This window comes from Indicator indicator, chromosome 1, assembly GCF_027791375.1.
Source record: "Indicator indicator isolate 239-I01 chromosome 1, UM_Iind_1.1, whole genome shotgun sequence".
Taxonomy (NCBI): Eukaryota; Metazoa; Chordata; class Aves; order Piciformes; family Indicatoridae; genus Indicator; species Indicator indicator.
The window spans coordinates 17893030-17919506 of NC_072010.1; the positions used below are offsets into that span (position 1 = coordinate 17893030).

Here is a 26477-nt window from a genome sequence, read left to right on the forward strand (position 1 = left end):
CAGATTGTGAACTTCTCCTGTAGTTTAATTTTGTTACTCATCTTGCGTTTCAGTCATATTAATCAAGAATTAATAAGAGGTCTTGTTTGTGGTTTTTCATAACAATTGCAGGTCCATTACTACTCAGCAACTGAATGATATTTATTTGAAATGGCAGAGACAGTCCCAGCTTCTCAAGGACAGTGACTTCCGTTTCCAGGAACCTATCATGGCTCTGCGCACTGTAGTTTTGGAGGTCTTACTTGAAAAGGAGAATGAAAACATCAAAAGAGAATGTATTAAAGACATCCTAACCAAACATCTAGTGGAGCTCTCTAGACTAGCAAGAACTGCTAAAAACACACAGGTAACAAATTTCAGGGAAGACTGTGATGGATTAATTCCATTCTCAGTTTATTCTATGAATCAAATAGATCAAGACTTCTCTATGTAGAAATCCTTCTGAAATTGTTTATGGGCATGTTTGCTGAATTTTGTCCGTAACTGTAAGCCAGTCTACAATGAAGATAATATAAAAAATAATTTTTTAGTGAAGTATATTCTTACAGCTCTGCTACTTGATTTTGGTGTAGTTTCATATATCCAACTTTCACTTGCATCATACTGTTTTTGTGATCCAGAGTAAAGCTGCAGAAGGAACTCCATTGCATCTGTGCATCTGTAGATGTAGTGTCATCTTCAGGGTTTTATACTGAAAGCACCATTGCGCTGTGGTAAATTCCTCACTCTGAATGACTTAAGGAGATTTGCAGTATTGGTGATTTCTGAGGCTGCTAATGCATTTCGGGTCCAGAATCAGCCTCAGCTTGTTCTAGGTAGTGCATCTGGAGGAGTAACTCAACAAAAATTCGTAGAGCAACAATATTCTTCAAGAATCTCTGCAGAAAAATACTTCCAGCTAAATATATAACCAGGGAAAATGTTTTAGCACTTCGTATATGTGAAACTATATTAAACTTTGATTCCAGGAAGGCTTTAACTCTTTTAGTGAATAATGATGAAATCAGTAAAACAACTGTCTGTTATTTCATAAATACGCAAATTTTACTCAGTGCCTCCAAAATTGTTTGGGGAAAATTACTTATTTAGAATTATTTAAGCTCATGCCTGCCCCACCACCACAGTGATGCACTATAAGAGCCTCAGCAGAAGGTATTTTTTTTTTATCACTTTGAGTTTTAGTTGCAGAAGATTAAAATTGATGTGCCATATTTTTGAGGATTAGAAAGTTCTGAAAGATGGAGTCAGTGTGTTTCTGAAATCATTACAGTTCCAGTGTCTTCAGTGTCATAGGCCATCTGCAAGCTTTGGGGCTTATTTCTGGACCTTCAAAGTCTTTCAAACCATGGGATGATAACCCATACTGCTATCATCATTTACAGTCATTCTTACAGTGTAATTGTTTACCTTGATTATTTAAAAATTTTATTGATTTGGTTGCAAAAATACACTGTGGTAAAATAAATAAAAATAAATCATGGTATCAGTTTACTAATTAACAACAGTGTGATTTCACCAGTCATAAAAGTGAAGAGGTAGGCATACAAAAGAACACCTGTGTGTGTGGTGATGCCACTTTTCTGATTATTTTTCTGCAGTCTCGTAGGATGTAATAATAGCCACTAAGCTAAAAATATAAATCCAGTATTTCAATAGCTACTGATTGTAGCAGTTTTATAACTTTATACCTCCAAAGAATTTAAAATGTTAAATATTGACACTTTATTTTTGGGGTTTGTGAAGTTCAATTCCTAGTCTGTTTTTGTTGCAGATCAGGATTTTCTGGAAGTATACAGAAAACCAACTTAATCTCTGCAAATAAATTCCAGCATTGGGTAGGCAGAATATGCTGCACAAGTAGAGCAAATGAAGATGGAGTTTAAAAACCAAAACTTGCTTTGAGATACAGGTATTTTATTTAAAGAATTCTTCATAATGTTGGGTTTTTTTTTTTCAATTTCAGCTTCCAGAAAGAGCTATGTTTCAGATCAAACAATACAATCCAGAAGGATATGGAGTTTCTGAATGGCAGCTAGAAGAAGCTCAGGTTTTCTGGGCTAAGAAAGAAGAGAGTCTTGCACTGAGTATTCTTAAAAAGATGATAAAAAAATTAGATGCAGATTGGTTTCAGGTATGTGTAACATAATGTGTAAACTTATGGGAATTGGATTATGCAGAATCACATTTCCATTTTCTGAAGTTCTCCCTTGGAAGAAAATTTTTAAAAGCTGTCTGCAGTATTATAATAAATCTCTTTTATACTTTCAAAGTGTCTGATAGCAAAAAAATCTGAATCATCAAATCTTATCATAGGGGGTTTTCAAATCAAGTGTCTCAGTCAGTGTTACTGTCTTGCTCAGGTGGTCTTCAATATGTGTCCTATAGTAAAAATATTTTGGAAACTTGTCCCACTGTACAGTTAAAGGTGAGCTTCCAATCTGGAGGGAAGTCCTTTGGATGTTCTGTCATCTTCTCAGAGCACTTGTAACTAGGATTCTCTGTAAAGGTCTCTCTGAAAAATGTAATGATTGCACATAGTTATCACAATTCCCAAATATTTCTTACAGAGTGTACTATGGCACTTCAGGCTAAATAGGGATATTAGAAAATACAGTTCCAGAAACATGCTGTGGATTTCTTTGATTTTTATTACATTTTGTCATTGTTTTATTCCGTTTTTCATTGTTCAGACTGTCAGGTATTTAAAAGTCATACATGCTCCCCTTTAGTCTAACACAGAGTGTGATTTTTGGTTATTGGCTGCTGTAGATGTGGATGGTAAATGACTGTAGATACACAACATGTAATAGGCCCAAATAATTTAATTATATTCAGAGTTTAACAGCTTTATAAATAGCCTGCCTTGTATGTAAAAGGGTTTTTTGTTTGATACCTCCTTGGTTTTTTCTTTTTTTCCCCAAAACTTGCTTTCTCAAAGGTTGAGAATGATCCTCATCTGAAATTGGTGTACACAGAGTGCCTGAGGCTATGTGGAACCTGGTTAGCAGAAACATGCTTGGAAAACCCTACAGTCATCATGCAGAAATACTTAGAAAAGGTTTGTGCAGTCTTTCAGATGTATAGACTTTGAGATAATGCTGTGCTAAAACCTGGTGTCGAAATGGCAAGTAAATGTTTCAGTGCAGCCTTTACTTTTCTGAAATTGTGCTTTCTTATAAAATTACTACAGTTTCACATACTATTGTATAACACTGTCATCTTAAAAAATATTCAGAATATGGCTTTGTAGAGTTCACACTGAAACTTCTGTGTAATATTGGCTTTGAAGTGCAGTTACAGCTACTAGTCCAGTTTTCCTGTCCTGTTCCACTCCACCCTTTCCTTCTCAGGACAGATCATTCACTTACCATGTTTTCAGAATGGGTGTTCTATTTGTAACATTCCTCTTTCCAGGAGCTGGAAAGTCTTGTTCTAGTGTTTCAAAGTACTGTTGTGGGAGCTTTTTAACTGTTAGTAATAGAAACATTTTATTAATATTTATTCACTCTGCATTTTTTCATTTCATGCTAACTTGTGAAACTCTACATAGCTGCTTTTCTCTGTTACTCTCTAAATGCTTTCTTCACTCAGCTGTTTTGAATCGATTACTTCCACATATAATTTTCTTTCCTTTTTGACTTTTTGGATTGTTGTCTATTTTTGTCCTTGTCTTATGATACAAGGTGACAAACTGTTGTAAAACTTCCTATCTAGTTGCTTTAAATGATGATAGATGCAGGTGACTTCTGTGTGGTTATTAAAACTGTTTCATACAGGTTAATCTTTTTGACTGTTTACACTGAAACGCTCTTCAAAGGTTAAGTTCATTTAAGACAAAAAGCATTCAGCCTGGTAGATTTCATTTTGTGTGCATATATATTTAATCATAGGCAATTTTAAATAACCTGTTTGAGCAGATGATCCTGCTTGAGTATGGGGGTTGGACAAGATGATCTCCAGAGGTCCCTTCCAACCTCAGTAGTTCAGTTTCTCTCTGGTAATGGAGTTTAATTTGAGTATTATGCAACAGTATTAATCTAATCATTAATCTTAATCATTACTGTAACTTCGTTTTTAGGCTGTGGAAATTGCTGCAAGCCACAGTGGAGACAGCAGTGATGAGCTGAAGAAAGGAAAGATGAAGGCTTTCTTGTCTTTGGCTCGTTTCTCAGATAGTCAGTACCAGCACATCGAGAATTACATGAAATCCTCAGAGTTTGAAAACAAGCAGGCATTACTGAAGAAGGCCAAGGAGGAGGTTGGTCTCCTCAGGGAGCGTAGAGTTCAGACAAATAGGTGAGCATTCAGTTGGAGAGGTGGTTAGTATGGAGCTAACAAAGGCTCCAGCTTTACTAATGATCTGGGCTGGTGGTACAGCGTGGCTCTGCAGCTGGATTTTTCCTTCTCTGCAAAACAGTGGCCAAATATGTAGGACTTGTGAGTAGTTTCTGAATTGTTCGTGAACACAGTCTAGGAGAGTGCTAGACATCATGGGCCAAAACTAAGCCAAAGAGTGTTAGAACAGTTAAACAGTATGGACGGTTATGGGCCAGAATTCACATTTATTGTCTGGATCTGTTCAGTTCATTTGACAGATAAAATATACCAAACTCTTTTATTTTTTACTCTGGAACTTTTCTCCATCACACATTTGGTGAAAAAGTGGAATTCATCTTAATACAGAATTCTTAAAGGATTTAGTAAGAGATTTGCAAATAAGCATCAAAAATTGAGCTTCAGATGTTGGAAAGTGAAAGCTTTACACACGTGTTCCATACAGGATATTCACATTTACACCAATAATGAGATTAAACCATTAAAAAGAAAAGAGACACTGACTGCAAATTTACTTAGAGAGGTGTGTCTGTGTGGGCATACACCAAAGGAACAGCTCCCACGATTTGGTTTCTCAGTTCTTTTTGTTGTTGTGCTTGTCCATATGAAAACAAGTTTAAAAACCTTTAAATCAGTAAGAGAACTAGGAACAGCCTTGCTGTAAGTCCATTAAGCGATAATTTGTTGTTTAAAATTGTCTGCTCACATAGATACACAGTGAAGGTTCAGCGAGAACTTGAACTGGATGAGTGTGCTATACATGCCCTGACTGAGGACCGTAAACGTTTCTTGTGTAAAGCAGTGGAGAACTACATCAGCTGTCTACTAAGTGGAGAAGAACATGATATGTGGATCTTCCGACTCTGTTCCCTATGGCTTGAAAATTATGGAGTTGATAGAGTCAATGAAATGATGAAGGTTGTCTGTTGCTTTTCTTTGTGCCTTGATGTTAAATTACCCATCTTGGTTCTCCTTTTTTTCCACATTTGTAGAAGATGAATTATAGTCTTGTGCAGTATGCTTTCTTATGTATCTCCTTGATTTTTTCCTCAAAACTTTGCATTTTTCAGTAATCATAGCTCATCAGTTAGTTTTTCATCAGTGAGTGCTGTAATTCCCAATGTATTTTAATTTAATTTAGCATTTTAATTTGACAAGTTTGTATGATTAAGCATATCTTATGATCTGTCACTGTCATCACCTTGTTCTTTATACACCTTGGATACAACTCATTCAACATCTTTTAATACATTATTACAGTGTATGTTATATATATATATGGGTGAAAGGATAGGCTTTTAGAGTGCTTGTATAAAAGAGTAGCCAGGGACCAGTAAAGTTCTCATTCTCAGGCTGGTCCTATCATTCCAGAATCATGCAGGAAATGTGTTATTTGTTACCTGAATCATCTATTTATAGCAGAGATTTAATTCTTTGCTTTTTTATTACGATGAGCTTTGAAAAACAGAAAGTTTTTCTCTATGACAGTGTTCCTTTACTTATATTTTTATCTCACAATTGTTTCTTGCCTTAAACGAGATGGTGTTGTTTTTTTTTTCATTTAGTCTTTTTTCCTGTCACAGAGGATCTAGAAATTACTTCTGAATCAATACATCTAAGTTCTGCTCTAACAGAACAGAAAATACTGAACAGAATAGAAATCCTTCCTTATGAAGGACTTCCTGCATTTAGGAGACATGGACGAAGGTGATGTGTGATACTGGATTGCCATTTGAACACACAGCAATGATTACTCTCAGGTGTTTTGTTCTTTTAAAGCAGGCAAAACCAAAATTACCAGCCCTTACCTGAGCTTTTATGATTTTTTTTATGATCTTTTTTGTTGTTCAGTGCAGCTTTCTAACTGTATTTTCTCTACTACAGAAAAATGCAGAGAAGATCCCTTCATACAAATTTTTGCCTCTGATGTACCAGCTGGCTGCTCGGATGGGAACCAAGATGATGGGTGGCTTAGGATTTCATGGAGTTCTGAACAATGTAATTTTTGCTTTTTGTATCTAAAGATATCTTGATTTGCTTACCAGTGCAGACTTCAATATGTATCTTCCTTTGCGCAGTTACAGCTAAATGAGTTACTTGGGTGACAAAAGTGTAGTAAAAATGTGTGATGCAAAATCCATATAGTGTGGTGAGAAGAGGGGAGGGTTGGGGACTTCTTTGCTTGCTATTTAATTTGCTTTTTGGTTGTGTAAGAATAGTTTTCTGCAAGTACAGGAATATAGTTTGTGTGTCCACAACAAAAATACATTCAATGTAAGCATTACTTTTTATTTCTTGTTAGGAACATCAGAAATTAAAAAGAATTAATTAAGTAACTTTTTTAATCTTCACAGTTTTCCGTAATGGGATGTTTTTGTTTTCTTGACAGCTAATGTCTAGAATTTCACTGGATCATCCACATCATACCTTGTTTATAATATTTGCTTTGGCAAATGCAAACAAAGATGAACTCCTCGCAAAACCAGATGCAATAAGAAGAAATAAATTAATTAAAAATGCACCAAAAGAAATCTCCCAGCTTGATGTGGTAACTACAAAAAAAATCTGTTCTAATAATCACATTCAGTCCTTCCATTTTGTTAAAAAAATGAAAGAAAAAAAGGGGGTATTTTAGTCTAGAGTCCATCATCTGACTTCTGCTCAGAAAGAGCAGGAGAAAAAATGCTGTGATGATGGGTAACACTGAACTGTGACTTCACATTAATGTTATTGCTTAATTGTTGTTAGAACCTGTCTTTATTATCATATCCAGATTAATGTCCCTTCTCTTCCCTGTCATTATAGGCCTGGGATGGTTATTTGCCATTACCCTCCTGCACACCCAACTTACAATTTTTCACCACCTTTTATGGGGGGATTTTTCACCTTTCTTTCAAATTTGTAGGTTTTTTTGTAGTCCCACAAGGATTGTGCTAAACTCAGCTAAGTTACTCAGACTTAGGCACAGACAGATGCATGGTCAGATTTTTGCCTTATGCATGCAGGCTTTTTCTTGAGTTGGAAGGAAATAACAGAAGCAGGAAGATGGTGGAGAACATCCAAAACTGCCTCTCCCTTTTTCTGAATAATTTTGCAGTTTTTTTGCACTTTGCCTGGGTAAATGAATTTTTCTTTAAATTATTTCTGTTCATATCACAAAGAGCTGTCTATTATTGTAGTTTTTGCTGTTTTCATAAGAAGTATCTCCATTGTAGTTATTTGACTGCATGTTATGGTGCATCTTTCATCTCACAAGGGATAGTTTTCAAGTTGTGGTATTTGTGTTCCCTTTTTTTAGGACAGAATGGAGGCTGCTAGCAATATAATCAATATCGTAAGGAAAAGGAGAGCTCGAATGGTTAGAGACATTGAAGCGCTGTGTGATGCCTACATCATATTAGCAAATGTAGATGCTACTCCATGGAAATCTCAAAGAAGTAAGTCTTGAAAAAAATATTTTTGTTTTTAATAGTGGAGATATTTTATTTTCTTGGAGATACTCTGCTAGCACTATGTCCTATTTTTGGTAAATGTAGGACTGATCCTGGATTAAAAGCCATAGTCACTACTTGCACTGTAAGGTTCAGAGTTTGTGACTATGAAAGTCCAGCAAACTCCAGCTGTCCTGTAGTCATCTTCATCAGATGCAGTGAGGTCTTGGGTCCCAAAAGCAAAGTAAGCTGGTTATTGTGAACTTCAACGTATAGTACTGAAATTTAAAATTATTAATTCTTTCTAATTACAGAAGGAATAAATATTCCAGCTGACCAGCCAATTATTAAACTGAAGAACTTGGAAGATGTCGTTGTCCCTACCATGGAAATCAAGGTGACTGAAGCTAACAACTATGTACTATAATATCAAGTCATAGAACCAACTTCAATGTTCTGATAATGGCAGTCAGGACCATAAATTTCCATGTTCTTCACAGATCAGCCTAACAGGGATACTACTTTGTCAGGTGAAATGCTTTCCTTGGGCTTTAGAAGATTTTCACCCCAAGTCTTATATTTGCTGGATAGTGACCTACTGTAGCTTACTGCATGGGCTTTGCCACTGTTACCACAGACTAGTTTTTAATTACCAAAAGGGGTGATAAACTACCTAAATAACAGAGAAGATTTGGGAATCTTAGTCTCCTGCTTTGTAGATGCTAGCTCAGGGTTTCAGGGAGGAACTTAATGTCTGGGAAGGTGTGAGAATTAATGGATATGTCTCTTCTCTTCCTAAATGGCCAGCTTATGTTTTTACTGTTCAGTAGTGCTAAATGATCCATTCCCATTAGCAGAAGTGGTTGATTGTCTGGGTGTATAGACTCTCATTCTTATATGCCACACACTCTACCTAGGAAAATGTAGCAATTTCAGGGGTGTAAAGTTGCTCTTTGGGCCAGCCACCTAAAATTTAACTGTTATGAAGCCAAGCTTCGCTGCATTGAAGTCCCTCAGGCCATGTCTGTAAAACTAAATAAAAAAGGTAAAGGACTGGTCTATACTCTTTGATATCAGAGGCTAAGTAGTGCTTGTTTGTAGGGCTCTTGTTGCCCCTCAGTGTTGCTCCAATGTACAACTGGATTGTCCTTTGCTTTGCCTTTCTTCTTCAGTACAAACTATCTGAAGTAGTTGAAGGCCTGTGATGTAAACAGCTAAAGTGATATTTCCTTGCAGCAACTGAGTAGGGTTGCTCTGATGCATAAGGATACTGATCCTGTGGACTGAACAGTTTTAGGAATGCTTCTTAACTGTACGTGAACGTTTTCGTGGGTGGAATGCCAGTTGGGACAGACTGAAGTTGTGTCAGAGCTTGTTTAGTGGAAGTGTGCAGCACCACATCCCCTCTTGCCAATGAGGTGAACAGAGAGGAATCAAGAACACTCCTTCGCTCACCATGTTTTTGTAGCCTTTGAGGCTGTTATCCTTGTAGATGATGGAGTATTTAGCATGTTGTCTGCTAATGGGGTTTGTAAACAATTTACCACCACTTTCTCTGAGTGAAATGGAGGTAATATTTATATTAATTTTAAAACTGATTTATAATTTCAGGTGGATCCCACAGGGCAATATGAAAATTTGGTGACAATAAGGTCTTTCAAGCCAGAATTTCGCTTAGCAGGAGGCCTGAATCTGCCTAAAATAATAGATTGTGTAGGATCAGATGGTAAAGAAAGGAGGCAGCTGGTTAAGGTAGGTTCTGTCAGTTGCAGTGACAGCTCTAACACTTGGCACATTGGAACTTTTATGTTCTCTTGTCAGTTTTCTCATAAGGTGAGGAGAATTTTCACATGTCACTGTCAGGTTTTGCAGTTCAGGAATACTTTAATAAAGGAAATTACAAAGTAATATTAATAATCTAACAATAATATAATATTAAGTAATCATATGAAGTATTTTTCCAATTAGTTTTCAGCAATGTTTGTAATGTGCAAAAACGTACCTGACAGCTGCCAAACCTATGACTTGTGTGGTCATGTTTCAGCTACTGGATTTGGAGTGTACAAGCAAATAAAAGCCATCAGCATTTTGTGTTAAATACCTTATTTTTTCTTTCTTCCTCATAGAAAAAGAATTACAGTTCAAAGAAAATCAAAAATAAGCACATAGAAACACAAAAACCTATAAAAAAAATTTCCCTTTAAAATCAGTTATTTAATTCTGTCTTTGAATGTAAACACTCAGCAGCTGCTGAGAGAATTCTGTTATACTGTAAGATATGGGGTAGTTTTGAAAGTTTTAAAGAGAAGCATGGGACATTTGATGTGCATCCAGTACCAACTGATGCTGCTTCATCTGTGTGCTGGATTGCTTGCTAGACTGGTGAATGAGACCTCTGTTTTTTGAAAGGAAAAGGGTTATTGTAAGGCAGGTAGGTTGATTGAAACCTTAATCAAATCAAACATTTGTCCTGTGCCCCCACCCCCAAAAAAAAGAAAAAAAGAAAAAAAAAAAAAAAAAGGTAATGATTTAAGTTAATGATGATTCTACTTAAGTAGGTGAGCACTATAAGGAAACCAAATGCAGAGAAAAAACACAATTACTACTTACATTTTGTTACAGGTGATTATTGGGGAAAGTAACTTGTGTTTCGTGAATTTTTTTAAAATATTTTTTTAAGCTGCTGAACAAGAAGTTGGATGCTGAAAAGTATACTTTAAACTGTTTTTTGTGTTCATGCTGAAGGGGCGTGATGACCTGAGACAGGATGCTGTTATGCAGCAGGTTTTCCAGATGTGCAATACCTTGCTCCAGCAAAACACCGAAACACGAAAGAGAAAATTAACCATCCGAAGATACAAGGTAATGCTGAGCCACTGCTGCAGCAGAGCAGTTAATGCTGCCAATAAAGGCTGTTACCCTGCTCCTCTTTTTAACCCAAAGACAATGCAAAAGTGCATTTACTTATGTGTTAATAAAACACTCACTGCTCCTCATGGTATGGAGTAAACAGTATAATTTCATTATTACAATTACCACAATTACTACAATTTAGTTTTCTCCAAATCCTTTAAAAAAATAGATACCAGACATCTATTTAAATACTCTTCAAAGCTTTCTTTCTATGAGCTTCAAATTGAAGCAAAATTAAGTTTTGTACTGTCCTTGAATAATAAGTTGTTAGTCATTAAACTTGAGCATATGTGTTTATGAATTCTCATTAATTTTAGACTTGCAGTATTTCCAACAGTTGAAACCACAAGTCCCATCTAGGGTCTGCATGCAGAACTTGTTTTGTTGTAATTGGGCATACAGGACTAAATTCTTATTGTGAATGCTGAAAATGTATTTGAACAGGAACTTCCCTTCCTCCTTCATTTTATGGGCTTGGGATTGTAATAACAGCTGTGAAGGTGACCTCTGAATGAGTACCCTCTAAGTAAAAATTCCTGTCTTTGACAAATGAGAAATGTGCACTCCAGAATGTTGGAAGGAGTTTATCTGAATTGCTGGCATAGTTTTAAGAGTTCACATGTGGAGTTAAGTCACATTTCTTGAATAATTTTTGATGAAGACTCATGTTCTTATGTGTGTAGAAACATTTAAGAGCAGGGAAAAAGAGAGTGGGGGTTGCATTAGGAGATAAAGAGACTTCCATAGGAAAATTGGAGGCAACAGGCAGTAGCTATTTAAGGAGATTGTTCGTTCTGGCTGGTTCTGTCTGCTGCAGTAACTGAGGTAGCTGTTACAGCCAATTACCAAGTGAGTAGCTGCTCCCTAGGGTGGGAAGCAAAGACAAGCCAAATACGTGCATGCAACTACTACATGATTGTTCCAGCTTTTTCCTTTTTATGTGCAGTTTGCCCAGTGCTTCTATTATCCCATTCAGGCATAGCAAGCTGTTGCCAGTCACAGGTCATCCAGCATACTGATGCAAATTGAGTATGTAGTGGAAACTCTGTGGGCTAGTTAAAAAAAGAGGAAGTATTTGGTAGAAAAAACTTGAGTTTGTATTACATGTGTATATATATTTAAAATATATCTTGTGGTCAGGTGTATGGTTTGGTCTTTTGTGTTTTTAAACAAATCCAAATACGCACTCGTGCTCTGCAGCATGCATTTTCATAGCCATGTGTGTATAACCCTCCCCATGCAGCAGGCATTTTGTTTTCACAGGTGGTTCCCCTTTCTCAGAGAAGTGGTGTTCTTGAGTGGTGCTCAGGAACAACTCCCATTGGGGAGTTTCTTGTGAATGTTGAAGAGGGAGCTCACAAGAGATACAGGCCAAAAGATTACTCCAGTTATCAGTGCCAGAAAATGATGATGGTGAGTCAAAATAACTGAAAAAGGAAAAGAGCTGGCTTATATTCCTTACTGGGAGGGAGGAATTTGCAGAGTTATATACCATACTTTTAGTATATAATAATGAATACGACACAGTGGCGTGGAATTCATAGGTCTGCAGACTTTTCCAGTTTAGTTCCACAAAACACTACACCATACGGTTTGAAAATTGCAAAGAGGCTTACCTGTTCCTTTGTATAGCCACGATTGTGCAATACATTATTTCCTTTTAAATCTGTATAGTATTATCAGGATAAATCAGGACTACCTGTATAGTGTTATCAGGCTTTGTGCAGCTTTTGCATGTGAAGGAGTGAAAATTACCTTCTCACAGCCACATCAAGCCATCAGTAAGCGAAGGTACCAGGAGAGAGTGCAAGGGGAAGTATCTCTGATAACATTCATTTACCTGTACATGCATATAAAATACATACACTTGCTGAACCAAACAAATGGTTTGTTTCTCCCATGTAGCCCTGTAGTTCTGTATGAAAATAGAATTGTTTAGTAAACCAGATAGATGCTTTAATGATGGCTGTAAAAAAGACATCACAGCTCAGAGAGAAAGGAGTGTGAGCAGTGTTGTTCCAAAGGAAGAGATAGTTTCCTTCCAAAGCAGTCAGCTGTGGGTAAAACATTTCTTATGTGTTTAAAGGATGCACAGAAGAAACATTCTGATGTGAAATACAGCATCTTCATGGAAGTCTGCAAGAATTTTCAACCTGTGTTTCGCTATTTCTGCATGGAAAAATTCCTGGATCCAGCTGTGTGGTTTGAAAAACGATTGACATACACTCGTAGTGTGGCTACCTCTTCTATAGGTATTGGATTGGATTAATATCGTTGGGGTTTTTAGATGATGCAAAGGAAGTCTTTGTAGGATTTCAGAGGTGGCATCTGTTTGGCTTTGTCACTGTCAGAATAGGGGGAGTAGGGAGGAAGAAATGCCAGCAAGAACACCAGCTTTATTTTTGTAAAGATTTCTGAATAATTTCTCTCCAGCCCCTTAACCCTTTCTGCACTAGAGCAACAAAATTTCTTTCTTTCTTTGTTTTAGGTAATGGGTTGTATTTTTAGGTTCTGGTAGGCTTTTTCTAAGGTCTCTACCTGTCTAATTCTTTTGTTTTGCTGTAACATTTAATAATTCCATCTGTAGCTTCAAATGTTTTACCTGAGCTGAAAAGCTTAATCTTTTAATTTCTTTGTACTGGCATCATTAGCCATGGCTGAAATGTGTTCTTAAGCACTGGCATATTTATTTTGATTTTTTTCTCTCTCAATACAGAAATACATCTGCTTGGATTGTGGACTTTCTTTGGCTGACTCAGTTCTGTATTGAGGCTCTGGAAGACATTTCAGAGTAGATTGCATACACTGGAGCAGATGCTATCATAGATGTTAGCATGTTGTTTAGACAGCCCTTTTTTGCTGAATGAAGTAAATCTACACTTTGTCAGAATTCAGATTAAAGACTTTTGTGGGAAATAATTGCTATCCATCAGCTAACACAAAATCAGTAACAGGTGTAAATCACAGCAAGGGAAATAGAGTTTGGAGGTTTTCTGCATGTAAGGACAGTAAAGCACTGAAACAGGCTTACATGAAAGGTCTTATAATTTGTATCAGTGGAGATTTTAAAAACTGATTGAAGGCTGTGAAATTGCTTGCTTAACCTGTCTACTGGGGAAAATAGACAAGAAGTCTGTGCAGTAGATAATATACATTTGTGTGAGAATACCCTTTTTGCAGTTGCGTTCAGTTACTTTTTTGGATTTGTGGGATGGCATTTGCTCCTTATGGGACTGATATGTATACACAAGGGAAGAAATACTCTAACTTTTGTTTGCACATGTTGTGCTGATTGGAGGATGAGATGCTCAACATGAGCCACCAGTGTGCACTTGCAGCCCAGAAAGCAAATCACATCCTGGGCTGCATCAAGAGAAGTATAGCCAGCAGGTCCAGGGAGGTGATTCTCCCCCACTACCCCACTCTGGTGAGACCTCACCTAGTGTACTGCATCCAGTTCTGGAGTCCCTATCACAAGAAAGATCTGGAGGTGCTGTAACGTGTCCAGAGAAGGGCCACAAGGATGATCAGAGGGCTGGAGCACCTCTCCTATGAAGACAGGCTGAGAGAGTTGGGGCTATTCAGTCTGGAGAAGAGAAGGCTCTGAGGAGACCTTACTGTGGCCTTCCAGGATCTTAAGGGGGCCTACAAGAAAGCTGGGGAGGGACTTTTTAGGGTGTCAGGTAATGATAGGACTAGGGGGAATGGAACAAAAATAGAAACGGATAGATTCAGATTGGATGTTAGGAAGAAGTTTTTCTCCATGAGGGTGGTGAGACACTGGAACAGGTTTTCCAGGGAGGTGGTAGAAGCCCCATCCCTGGAGGCTTTTAAGGCCAGGCTGGGTGTGGCTCTGAGTAACCTGATCTACTGTGAGGTGTCCCTGCCCATGGCAGGGGGGTGGGAACTAGATGATCCTTGAGGTCCCTTCCAACCCTAACAATTCTATGATTCTAATATCTTTTTGTTAAATTTTCCCTGTCTTTATTGGCATGAAAATATGATTTCAGCACTTGCTTTCTTTTTTAGTTGGCTACATTCTTGGACTTGGAGACAGACACGTTCAGAATATCTTGATAGATGAACAAACGGCAGAGCTTGTGCATATTGATCTGGGTAAGTGGAACAGGAAAGAGAAGCTTCGCTTTTGGTTTACTTTAATGTTTTGGGGTTTTTTAACATTTATTACCCTTTCATTTAGGGGTTGCTTTTGAGCAAGGTAAAATCCTTCCCATACCAGAGACTGTTCCATTTAGATTAACTAGGGACATTGTGGATGGAATGGGGATTAGTGGCGTGGAAGGAGTCTTCCGAAGGTAAGTGCTCTTGTATTGCACAGGGGTAGGAGGCAGCTGGGTGCTTCCAGAATTATGATTGCTGTATGTTAAATAGTTCTGATGCTTGAGAGGAGACCCAGATTTCTGCTGATAATATCCCAACATAAATGTTGTCCTCTAACTCATATGCTGTTATTTACATAACCAATTACAAGTTCATTATTATTGCACAGCTTTTCATGAACTAATGAGTTCTCGTCACCCTCTTCTGGCCATTCCAGGATGGCTCAGTGCATCCAAAGGCTTCACAGCTAAATTGATGTGATGCTGGAATTTTCTCCTTCAGAACTATGTATTTTTTTTTTTTACAGCTATACCATATATTTGGACCCTTTAAGCTTCTTGAAAATATTTTGTCCTATCTTTTAGTTCTATTCAGTTTTATGTAAGCAATTTGCAGTCTATTTCTTCTTTTGGGTCAGACATTTGATATCACTTTGCAAATGCAAAATATAAATCCCACATGAGATTGGAGCTGCAAAACAGAAAAATCACAAAAGGACTGAGTTTTTATCCTATCATCTGTGAATGACCCAAAAGAGCCCTAAAAAACAGGACATTTCTGTCATTCAAGACTTTCATGATACTCATGTACTTGCAATCCCCAGATTTCATCTCTTTAAGAAAGTGCATAATGTTCTCTTTGTAAGGTAGCAATTAACATTAATAAGCAGTTCCTATATACTTTTGTCCTGTGAAGAAGTCCCTGCCACTTTATTCTAGCATGATGCTGACAAATTCACAGTTTTGTGTTACTGCTGAAACTTTTATCCCATGATACAGAAAGCCTTTAATTGTTTGGCTCCAGCTAAAGGAAGTACAGTATAAAAGGCACTGGTGCAGATACTGTTTCTGACTCAGCCAGACTGATTTATAATTAACAGTATAGATGTAAGTGCATAAACAAGTCATCTTAGGGTTGAGTGTGAACAGTCAGTTAACTTTGTTAAAGTCTGTCTGTGTTCTCATCCTAAAGTAGACAGGAGGCCTAGTTTCTCTCTCATTGGAGTAGCTGCCCCATAAGGGAAGTTTTGTATTCCTTCCAAAAGCTTGGGAGTGAATGTAGGTAACCACTTCTTATCTAAACTCATTGGAGAGGATTGTGGATCTGTTTGTTTCACATGAAGGATTCTCCAAGATTCTCCAACGTGTTGCAGAGCACCTCCAGCATGTGCCTTGTCATGCAGTCAAGCAGTTCTGCCACTGTGGCATAGCTCCGTGATCATTGTTAACTTAGTGGTTAATTCTATGTATAAAAACATTTCAGACAATGAAACAGGTAATCTCTTTCCCATAGGACTGTAGAGTGAACTACCCAGTCTCCTGCTCTTACATTTCTAAATTTCTTTTTTTTTAATGAAAATATCAGATAGATTACTCATATGTTAGAAATTAACCCTTGAGAAGGGTACAGTTATTTAAATGATGAGCATGCCATTCCATCTTAACAAAAAGAACCTAAAAATACAGTAAAATATTTTCTAGATGCTGTGAGAAAACAATGGCTGTTATGAGAAATTCTCAAGAAGCTTTGCTGACTATTGTAGAGGTAAGAGGATTTTTTCCCATTCTTTCTGATAGTCACCTGCCAGAATATCTTCAGTTTCTTGTCTCTGTCTTCGTATGCATTACTGTACCAAATACTCATGTAGGAGCTTTTGGTGAACTTGAATGTAGCCCTTGTGGCTGCCAGATATTTTGATTCACATAAGCTTCAATAAAATCAAAACCAGTTTGTGTTTTGTATGGGAACTATTAGGTCTAGGCATAAGTGGTTTTCCCTCTTCAGTATTTAAATGCTTCTAGCCATAGTGCAGCATTCCTAGCATGCGTAGTGCTGACTGAAATCCTCTTTGTGTAAGTCGCAAAGAAGAGAAAAGTAAGTTTTAAAAGCAGCTTATACTATGCATTAGAAAACTAATGTGATATTTAGTGACCAGAACTGTATTAAAAATGACCTCCCTGTTGAGATGGGATTGAGTAGCAACACTGAGTTAACTGTTTGCACAAGCACAAATACCTGCAAATGACCAGTTACAGTTTTATTGTTGAAATGTCTGCTGAGCAGTTTAGCCCAGTTCTATTGGATTTCAAAACCAGCAAACCTCCTAATACTGGGGTTAGCCATGAGCATTACTAGTTGAGTGTTACTCTTCTTGCTAGGGAACTGAGCTAACTGTAATTAAAAGTTTATTTACTGTGCAGGTGCTGCTCTATGATCCTCTTTTCGACTGGACCATGAACCCCTTGAAAGCTTTGTATTTGCAGCAGAGACCAGAGGATGAGGCTGACATGAGCTCTGCACTCAGCACTGATCCACAGGAATGTAAAAGAAAAGCCAGGTGCAAGATCTTGTTTTTCTTACTGTCTGCCTACTGCACTGATGCTTTGCAATTTTCTTACTGAAAGTTGCTAATTTGTTCAGAAGCCATATCTAATGCACTTGTTTTTCTTTCTGTGTTCTGCCAGCAGTGATGACCAGAGCTTTAACAAAGTGGCTGAGCGTGTTCTGATGAGACTTCAAGAGAAGCTGAAAGGTGTTGAGGAGGGAACCGTGCTCAGTGTGGGAGGGCAGGTGAACCTCCTCATACAGCAGGCCATGGACCCTAAAAATCTGAGCCAGCTCTTTCCTGGATGGAAACCTTGGGTGTGACATGGGAGAATCCAGCACATTTTTACAAGAAACCTATTTTTATGCAGCAAGTGTCTTAACATTTCAGATTGGTCTTTTACAAGTAAAGGCTCATACATGTTGTTATTCATTGGGGGTTGGGATTTTTTTCAATAGCCTGTTACTGAGAAAACATTTCTTGTCCATGTACTTTCACCATACACTATGAATTGTCAGCTGGGCTTTGGCATACTGCATGCTCTAGAATTTTAAAGCCTAGAGTTCATCAGTCTCGTTTATATGTTAAATAGCTGGACTCTTGTATATAATAATCCTGTATGGTAACATGACCATGCAGAATGATCTAAAAACCAGAAGTCATGAATTAACTCACTGAAGTGCATTTCAAAAGGGGGGAGGGGGGTTATACTTGAAAGATAATACTACAGTGCATATAAAGTGAAACCAGAGAACATCATGTTTAATGAAGGGTGGGTTCTTGGGGTTGGGTTTTTTGCCCTTAGGTAAATGGATGCTTCTTTATATAGATACAGACTTTGAGCCTAGTGTAATACAGCTGCTTTTTTTCCTGTTGTAAATAAAATTATGTTGGTACTTTATAACATTAATGGTATTAAACAATAAAAAATATTTTGCATTTGTAGTTCAGACTTCTGTGACAAAATAGACTGACTACAGCATACCAGAGTAATAAAATGTATATTTTTATATATTTTATAATTTAATATCTTGGGTGGTGGTATCTTCAAACACCACTGTAACTTATTTGCACAGTACATTTACAGGTTCTGTTCGGTTGTGGGTATTACATTCCACATATAAAGACAGTTAAATGATTTAAGCACAGATCTAACATTTCCAATAGAGCAATTCAAATCGGACATACAGGTGCTGTGATCTGTGTTTTCCCACAAATGGGATCCTGTGGCAGATTAGCCAGGTACTCATAACTTGCTCCTCTGTCTGGTATCTTCCCAGATGCTGTGGCTATAATTCAAGCAGTCCTTGGCTTGGAGAGGGTTAGGGGGGCTCTCTTGTGTGCTCCGTTGCCAGGCTGTAGCCTCTTCTGGGATTCAGTTCTCTTGGAGCTTTTCCCCTTTCTGCCATGGTCCAGTGCAAGGCCTGGGTGTAGTTTTTGACTGTTCGTGCACGCCCTTCAGCTGCTACTCGGGCAGCATTCGGCTCTTGTTGCTGTCTGGGTGAGGACAAGGCAAGTTGCCTGACTTCTTGGCTGGTTTAAATACTGTCCCAAGACAATTAATGCTCTTTGGGAACACAGAACCCTGATAACTGGACCTTATAGGATGGGGCATATCCAAACATGGTGAGGGGCATGCTCAGTTCCCAGCTGTGTTACAAAGTTAATTACATGTGGTACCTGTTTATCTGGACCCCAGGAACTGTCCAGGTTTGCACATTCGTAGGTGCTTTGTCTGCACCTAGGGCATGTTTTGGGGTTTGAGCCTTCAGGACAACGAGATACAACTCTAAAGCAAACAGGCATTCTGTATCTGCAGTCAGTCAATACCTGTCAGAAACACTGCAGTTGTAGAGCACAAAAATCTCATTCTGATTGCACGCAGTTTTGCATGCACAGAAGACACTGTTCCTTCTGAGGAAAAAAGAACTGCTGTAATTGGATAGTCAGTGAATACAGACAGTAGGGAGATCCACTATCCACAGTCCCAACGGTATATTTTAATAAACATCCCCAAATCATCATGTGTTCCTGTGTGACCTGCACTAGATTTATTGGGTTATGTGGTCCTGCTCTGGCAGGCGGTTGGACTCCATCTCCAGAGGTCCCTTCCACCCCTTAACCCCTTCATTGAGGTTATATGCCGTACAAAAACACTACAGTAGTTAATAAAATGTGGGAAGCATAATGCTATGTGTTCGTATGAAGGACCAGTAAGAACTAAAAAAAAAATAAAAGTTTCGTGCTGGAATTAGACGGGTTTTTTTCAGGTGAAGTACTTTAAGAAGATAGTTCGGTAATATGGTGGATGTGGAAAAACTACGTATCATCCCTTGTTAAATGATGCACCAAAATCACAGCCATGTGGAGTTCATTCAGCTTAAAGAACTGTCATTTTGTCACTTTAGGTGCTGGCATCTCACACAGCATAAAGGAGTTTTTCCAAACAGGAAGAAATCAGTCCTGCTCACCAGAACAATCTGTTCCATAATGCTGATCAAGGCATCACAGGCTGAAGAATTTTATCTATGTGATAGCTGTCCATCTTCCTATACAACAAGTTGTACCTGTGGTTTGTGTGTTAGTTTTTAGCAAGCTGTCTGGCTGTGCCCACAAAGTCCAAGGATGGCATCCCTGTCTGGGGCACTTCTGGGTACCATGTACACTCACTGCCTTAGGAGGAGATTTTTGGTCAGTTTCTGAAATCTCTCTGTTACAGACCAATTTGCACTTGTGTTTGGAAGATGATGCTGAATCCTGTGCGGAATGAATGGAGGTAACAGGAGGTCATCCGGAAGCCTTAAAGGATACAAAACATGTTAGGGCAGTGTGTATTTGGGAGGAGCCAAACTTTGTGCAGTGCTATCCATTGTCCCTGGAATGAAGTCTGCCAAACTCAGTGTTGCTAAGGAAGAGCTGACTGGTGGTGTCCAAAGCAGAGCTCAGATATTATTAAGCAGTGTGGAGACCCATGGCCCTCAAGCATGCTTCCTAGCTCTTTTCTTATTTGGCAGCATAGATAAAGACTTTAAACAAAATCCAAGATAAATTATATACTTCTTTAGGGTTTAGAGCTAATGCTTCAGGCATGCCCTGTGGTTAGGCTTCATCTTTCCTAAAAGTGATACTGACTACAACAAATTTACCTATACCTGCTATAAATTCTTATAACACTAAGTTAAAACTGAACAAAAAGAGAAAAAAATCAAAACTAGAGAACTACAGACTGTTCTATTTGTGTTATAGAAACAGAGACAGAAAAGAATTATCTTTCCCTAAGACTACACATGTAGCAAGCTAGTTTCTGCAATTATGAGACATGATCTGATACCAATGCTCTGTTGGTTTTTTTCTTGGTCATTTCTACTTAATATTGCTCTTTTGTTACAAAAAAAGAGAAAAATATAATTTCTCAAAATCAGTTTGTTGGCCAGAGAGTAATGGAATCTTTGTTATGCAGGTGTAATTGAGAACAGAATCTGGCTTTTCCTATGATTTTGTTTGGGTTTTTTTTCTGACTTGCCTCACTATCTTAATCAGTTGACAATGTATATTAACACACCTATACATTGCATAATGCACAAGCAGGTCATACACAGTAAAAGCCCCTTGGCTATGTCAAAACACAGAAACTGAGGCTTAACTGATGGCCTATCAGCACACAGCAGTCCTACTGGTGTAATTAAAACCAGTTTTAAATCAATTTATTTAGGTCTGTGAAAGCCACTGTGGGTGCAAACCTCCATGTCACACACATCTCTTTATAATTATCTCTTATCTGTTTATCTTAATTCTGCCACTTACCTGCAAGGTCTCGTAAAGCAATGACGATACATGAGGTATTGTGTTAAGGTACACCTTTTGCATGGAAAGATAAACACAGACCTTTGAGACTGTGGTTCTCCTCAGGATACGCAGTGATGACTTAAAGCAAAAGCTTTCCATCATCATTCAATTCCAGATTACCAGGTTTACTTTATGTGGAACAGGGAAGTAAGCTTGTGGGCTCCCTGTTTGCACTGTTCACACTGTCCTTTTTAAATGTTTTCATTCTCACTCCTACACAATTTTTTGAAGTCTTGGTTCCAGTGGTTTTGAAGCTTTGGTTTTGGTTGTTTGGGGTTTTTTTAATATTCCAAACACTCTTACTGTCTGCAGCTTTCAGCCTGTCTCTCTGGTACTTCACTCATTGTTTCCTGTTTTCATTATGGCATCTGCATTACAGATGTAGCTGAAGGGGCTTTTGATAGTTTGCTGCCATGAAACAGCTACTCATCACTTGATTGCAGGCATGCTTGAAGTAAAATATTGCTTTAAGAAATTGTGTGTCTGTAAAATCATTTAAATAAACGAATCTGATGGTATAAAAAGAATTACTTTTACAGTTCTCTCCTACTGCATTGTCCAATTACTCTTAGATTAGAAATGTGAACGTCTCAGTAAGCAAGTGATCCAATACACTGAGAAGTTCTGTGGGTTTCTTAGCTGAGGAGGAGGCTGACAGAACATGTTCTGTACATAAAATAAGTAATTTATTTTAAATGCTGGCTATCATAATGCATTTAGCATATCCTGTTTAGAATAACTCATTACTTTGATATTGATCTTCCAAGTCTCTCTATGAACTAATTAGAATTTACTGAAAAAAATGCTTTATGAGCCCCTAAGAAGAAAATTCTTTTTGTAGATCAGTCAGGGGGTTTATGGTCTCAGAGGGATTTATTCTTGTGGAATAATATGAACCAGCTGCTTTTTCTGAGAATCATGAGATCACTCCCAAGTGTCTGGCCTTTGTGACATTTTTTAGGAGACACACATCTCCTAACACTGAAGGTGCTAAATATGGACAGAAAGAAAGTGCTCCAAAGAACCACAGTTGCCTTTCTGAGATTATCTGTTTCTCTTCAAAAGATACAGTCAAGAACAAAATAAACTTACTTCTGAAATACATTTTGAGCACACATGCAGTGCTATAACAACCTTGATTAAGAAAACCATATGCCAACAAGGAAAGACAATAAAACTAGCTAATCCTTAGAGTAATTCTGAAGTGTGGATGAAGTATACAGATATCTTGATGCTGCAACAGTTGCATATTTCAAACCATGCTTTAACGGGATTGTTGAGGCCTTGGGTTCAGCTGACTGATTGCTGCTACATACTGCTATAGAATCAGAATCATTAAGGTTGGAGAAGACCTTTACAATCATCAAGTCCAAGTGTAACACAACTACCATGACTACTAAACTACATCCTGCAGAACCACATCTACATGCTTCTCGAACACTCCAGATGGCAACTCCACCACCTCTGTGGGCAGCCTGTTCCAATGCCTCACCACTCTTTCAGTTAAATTTTTCCTAATATCCAATCTAAACTTCCCCTGCCACAACTTAAGCCCACTTCCTCTTGCCCTATCGCTAGTTACTTGGGAGAAGAGACCAACACCAGCCTCACCACAACCTCCTTTCAGGTAGTTGTAGGGAGCAGTAAGATCTCCCCTTGGCCTTCTCTTTTCCAGACGAAACAACTCCAGTTCCATCAGCCACTCCTTGTATGATGCCCTCCAAACCCATCACCAGCCTCATTACTCTTCTCTGGACACCCTCCAGGACCTCAGTATCTTTCTTATACTGTGGTGCCCAAAACTTAACACAGAAACCAAGCTGTGGCCTTACCAAGGCCAAGTACCAAGAGAAGGGTTCATGGCAATAATCACCTATGATACTTCACTGTGGAAAGACAGTTTCCTTAGTGTCAACCTGCATGATAAGAATGACTATATTTGCTTATTTTCTCAGAGATGAACATCACCTGTGCCTGGAGCAATGGCCACTGAACTTTAGACATAGATCCTGCATTGTGACTGGCACAAAGTATTTGCCTTTTGTAAGTACTTTTCAACTCGATGCACACCTGGTATGTGTAAATTTTTCTTCAGAAAGTTATGAGATGGTTCTGTAATCCCTGCCTTATGTAATGCCAGCTCTTACTGAAGAGCATCTTGTAAAAAATTAGGTTTTCACCCTTGCCTCTATACTACAACTTGAACAGAACTCTAAGTCATGTAAAATGCTTCATTAGCCTCATGTATAATTGATACGAACTAATTACGTTTTGTTCATAAGGCACAGTTAAATGAGGAGGAGGGGAAGGAGGTTTGGAACAGAAACCAAATAATTATGGGAGAAAGGAGGTAAAAATGACAGGCAGCTGGGCAATAATTGTGGCAATCAATTAGCTTCCTTCCAGTAATTTCAGGTGTTGTAGCCTTGTTTCTTAGTTCTTAATTAAACACCTTAAAAATAGGAGACATTTACATGGGACTACAATAATCTGAATTATTGATATATAAAAAATCAAGAGGCAAATATTTTATGCCTAAATCAAAGCACATGCACATACCAAGATATTTCAAGTAAAAGAATATTTAAACATTTCATGCCATTTTTAAAATTCCCCTCTATTATCTAAGTCAGAAGTCTATGCACCATAGGCTTGCTCTGTAGCTACCATAGCTAGAAAGTTACTTCCCCAGAGCCATTTCACAACCACTAAGATATTAATTGCCATATAGAGAGGACAATTGATTCCTGTTGACTACACAGGCACCTTGAACAACTATGCTCCTTGCTGATATATCTCTGCTAAGTGACCAAAGACAGGTAGGATAAATCCAGCCAGTAAAAAAAACAGGTTCAGCTGAAATCAACAGAAAAACTAAGAAAGAGATAAAAAAGCTCTGCTCCAAGTAGGAGCAGACCACCCACAAATCTCTGAGTCAGTAAAACTGGCAAGTGCTTAGGACTGCAGATGTTGTGGATTTAGGAATCTAGTTCTATCCACCCTGGCTTGCTTAGTTGAATAAATGTAACGGATGCAAATAAACTCAATGCTTTCATGCAGTGGCAATTTTGTGCATCCCAAATGAATGCCACAGTGAATATCACGTACCATAAAATGATACTTACAGCACCTAGCCTGAATTTGATGGAAGTGTCTGCTGTAACACCTAGCAACTTTGCCTGAAAGTAGAAAAATAATAATCTAAAATGCTTCCATCCTACTGAGAAACTAATTATGAAAGAGTGTATTACTGTGAATACTCCATTTCGGTTACTTGGTAGTACTTGTACAAACAGGCTCTTGATCAGGTTTAGGTCCTTTACTAGAGAAACTGGAAAACATGCAAAAAACAGTGAGGTTCCCAGCAAGCAGATGCTTAAAGAATACAAATTAAGGTAACTGACTCGCAGCTTTTTCTCCTTGCTTGTCAGTAAGTTCTTAGCAATGGATATGATGCCAAAAAAACCCCAGTGGTATTTTGTAATTTCATAAGGACCCCAAGATCTGCCACGGGAGGGAAAGTACACTAAAATGGATGTTAAACTCAAAGACAGTAAAAAGTAGACTAGATGATTCCAGACATTTTTTTCAACAGATGTGCTCTGTGTATTCTGTCTCATAACAACCAGTAATCCAAAGACAACAAAGTGAGAATGATACTGCAGACCGAGAATTCATCTTTCTAAGCAATAACAGAAGACAGATGTGTAATTGATCCATTAAGTCATCTGTTGGAAAAGCAAGTATGTAGGACAGGTCCTTACTTAGGGAAGAATGACCTCTGCAAGTACATAACTCTTAAGTAAAAAATAAAAAAGCATACACACACAAGTGCATGGAAGGAAATAAGCAGGGATTACAGAAAGCAAAGCAGGAGGGCACAGGTCTGCCTCTCACGAGAGCTGATCCAGAAAACAGGTATCATTTGAGAGCTGGAAGGAGATGAGAAGTGGACCTGAGGGTGAACAAGATACTATTCTTAGGATACCATCCTTAAGGCTGGGATACACATGCTATCTTATCCAATGTTAATTCAACATATTTTATCCCACCTATAACGACAGACCTCTTTTCTTTTCACATGAACCCCTTATCACCTGTAAACATACCATATTAGCTATGTTGTTCTAATGCCTTCTATATTTGTAACTGTTAGAAGGTGATACAAGATGAGAAAAAAGACATAATTTTTAAGGGTCATTTGTAACTACAAACAGAACATTCCCATGGTGAGTCATCACCATGACTATATGTACAATTAAAGTGTTTCAGCTGGGCACATGACCTGTAGTTTAAAGTATCTTTGTAAACCACTTCTATGAACCTATTTTCAGAGATCAAGCTGGCATTGAACCTAGCAAGTAAGAACCAAGGAAAGTAAGATGGCTAAAGGAATACAAAATCCTACCACACTTTTTCAGCAAATCTGACCTGGGACAAACAGAGCTGGACATAGGGCTGTCTCTTGCCTGTGGCCATGTTTGGTGATGGGGGCTTGTATTACAAAAACTAATCAGAGCAAAATGGATTCAGATTGGCAGAAAGATTTGCAGAATACAGTCTTGATTTTTTGAAAAGATAAATGGGACACAGATTTCTTTGTGCAGGGAGGAGAAGAACTACTTAGGACATATAGACATTATTGCTAAAATGAGCAATAAAGCTAAGAAACAACAAAAAAAAACCTGCTTAAACTGAAAATAAAAAATAGTTCTTGGAAGAATCAAGCACTAGATGGGAGAAGTACCTAGTAACAAACAAATCTGCATTGTCAATGACACAAAAAGCATGAGCTAAAGGAACCTTTAGATGTCTAAATACTATGATTCTGATCCTCATAAAGTAGAATGTACTTTCTATTATCTCTGGAGCAATATAAAAAATACACCCTTTAGCTACAAGAAAAAGCTATCAATGTTTCTGCTTTAGCAGGATTAATCACATGCAGTGATTAAATTACTAATGATTTTTTTTAAATGTATAAACTTAATTTCCATTACTGCTAATAAGATTACACATTTTTCACCACATGACCTCCAGAGATCCCTTCCAACCCCTACTACTATACTGATTCTCACAGAGCAGAGCAGAGTCCAGTCAGTGATGACACCTACACAAACTTCATTATCAAAGGGACAAAATGAGAACAAGGCTTTATATGAATGAAGAGACAAGATTTTCTACTACTTGCAAACATATCCACAACAAAACATCAGGAAATTAAATACAGAAAAATCATCCAAAATGCTGATGAGATGTCGTGCATGCTGAGTCAGTATTTCTTG

The 26477-nt window shown here is 37.9% G+C and overlaps 1 protein-coding gene across 5 annotated transcripts in view; it reads left to right on the forward strand.

Moving 5' to 3' along the window:
- ATM (ATM serine/threonine kinase) overlaps positions 1 to 17707 on the forward strand; it is a 60223-nt gene extending 42516 nt beyond the window's left edge. For 2 of the 5 annotated variants that reach the window (XM_054400427.1, XM_054400420.1), the window contains exons 45-62: positions 112 to 346; positions 1964 to 2131; positions 2945 to 3058; positions 4079 to 4296; positions 5046 to 5253; positions 6220 to 6333; positions 6725 to 6883; positions 7634 to 7772; positions 8081 to 8163; positions 9378 to 9518; positions 10512 to 10628; positions 11943 to 12092; positions 12766 to 12931; positions 14709 to 14795; positions 14881 to 14995; positions 16502 to 16565; positions 17222 to 17358; positions 17486 to 17707. In XM_054400427.1, coding sequence (XP_054256402.1) covers positions 112 to 346; positions 1964 to 2131; positions 2945 to 3058; positions 4079 to 4296; positions 5046 to 5253; positions 6220 to 6333; positions 6725 to 6883; positions 7634 to 7772; positions 8081 to 8163; positions 9378 to 9518; positions 10512 to 10628; positions 11943 to 12092; positions 12766 to 12931; positions 14709 to 14795; positions 14881 to 14995; positions 16502 to 16565; positions 17222 to 17358; positions 17486 to 17669 — 2599 coding nt within the window. In that variant the 3' untranslated portion in view covers positions 17670 to 17707. Of the gene's footprint in view, positions 1 to 99; positions 347 to 1963; positions 2132 to 2938; positions 3059 to 4078; positions 4297 to 5045; positions 5254 to 6219; positions 6334 to 6724; positions 6884 to 7633; positions 7773 to 8080; positions 8164 to 9377; positions 9519 to 10511; positions 10629 to 11942; positions 12093 to 12765; positions 12932 to 14708; positions 14796 to 14880; positions 14996 to 16501; positions 16566 to 17221; positions 17359 to 17485 lie in introns of all 5 variants that reach the window. The other 3 variants (XM_054400403.1, XM_054400394.1, XM_054400410.1) reach the window with 3 other exon arrangements.
- The last annotated feature ends 8770 nt before the right edge of the window (positions 17708 to 26477 follow it).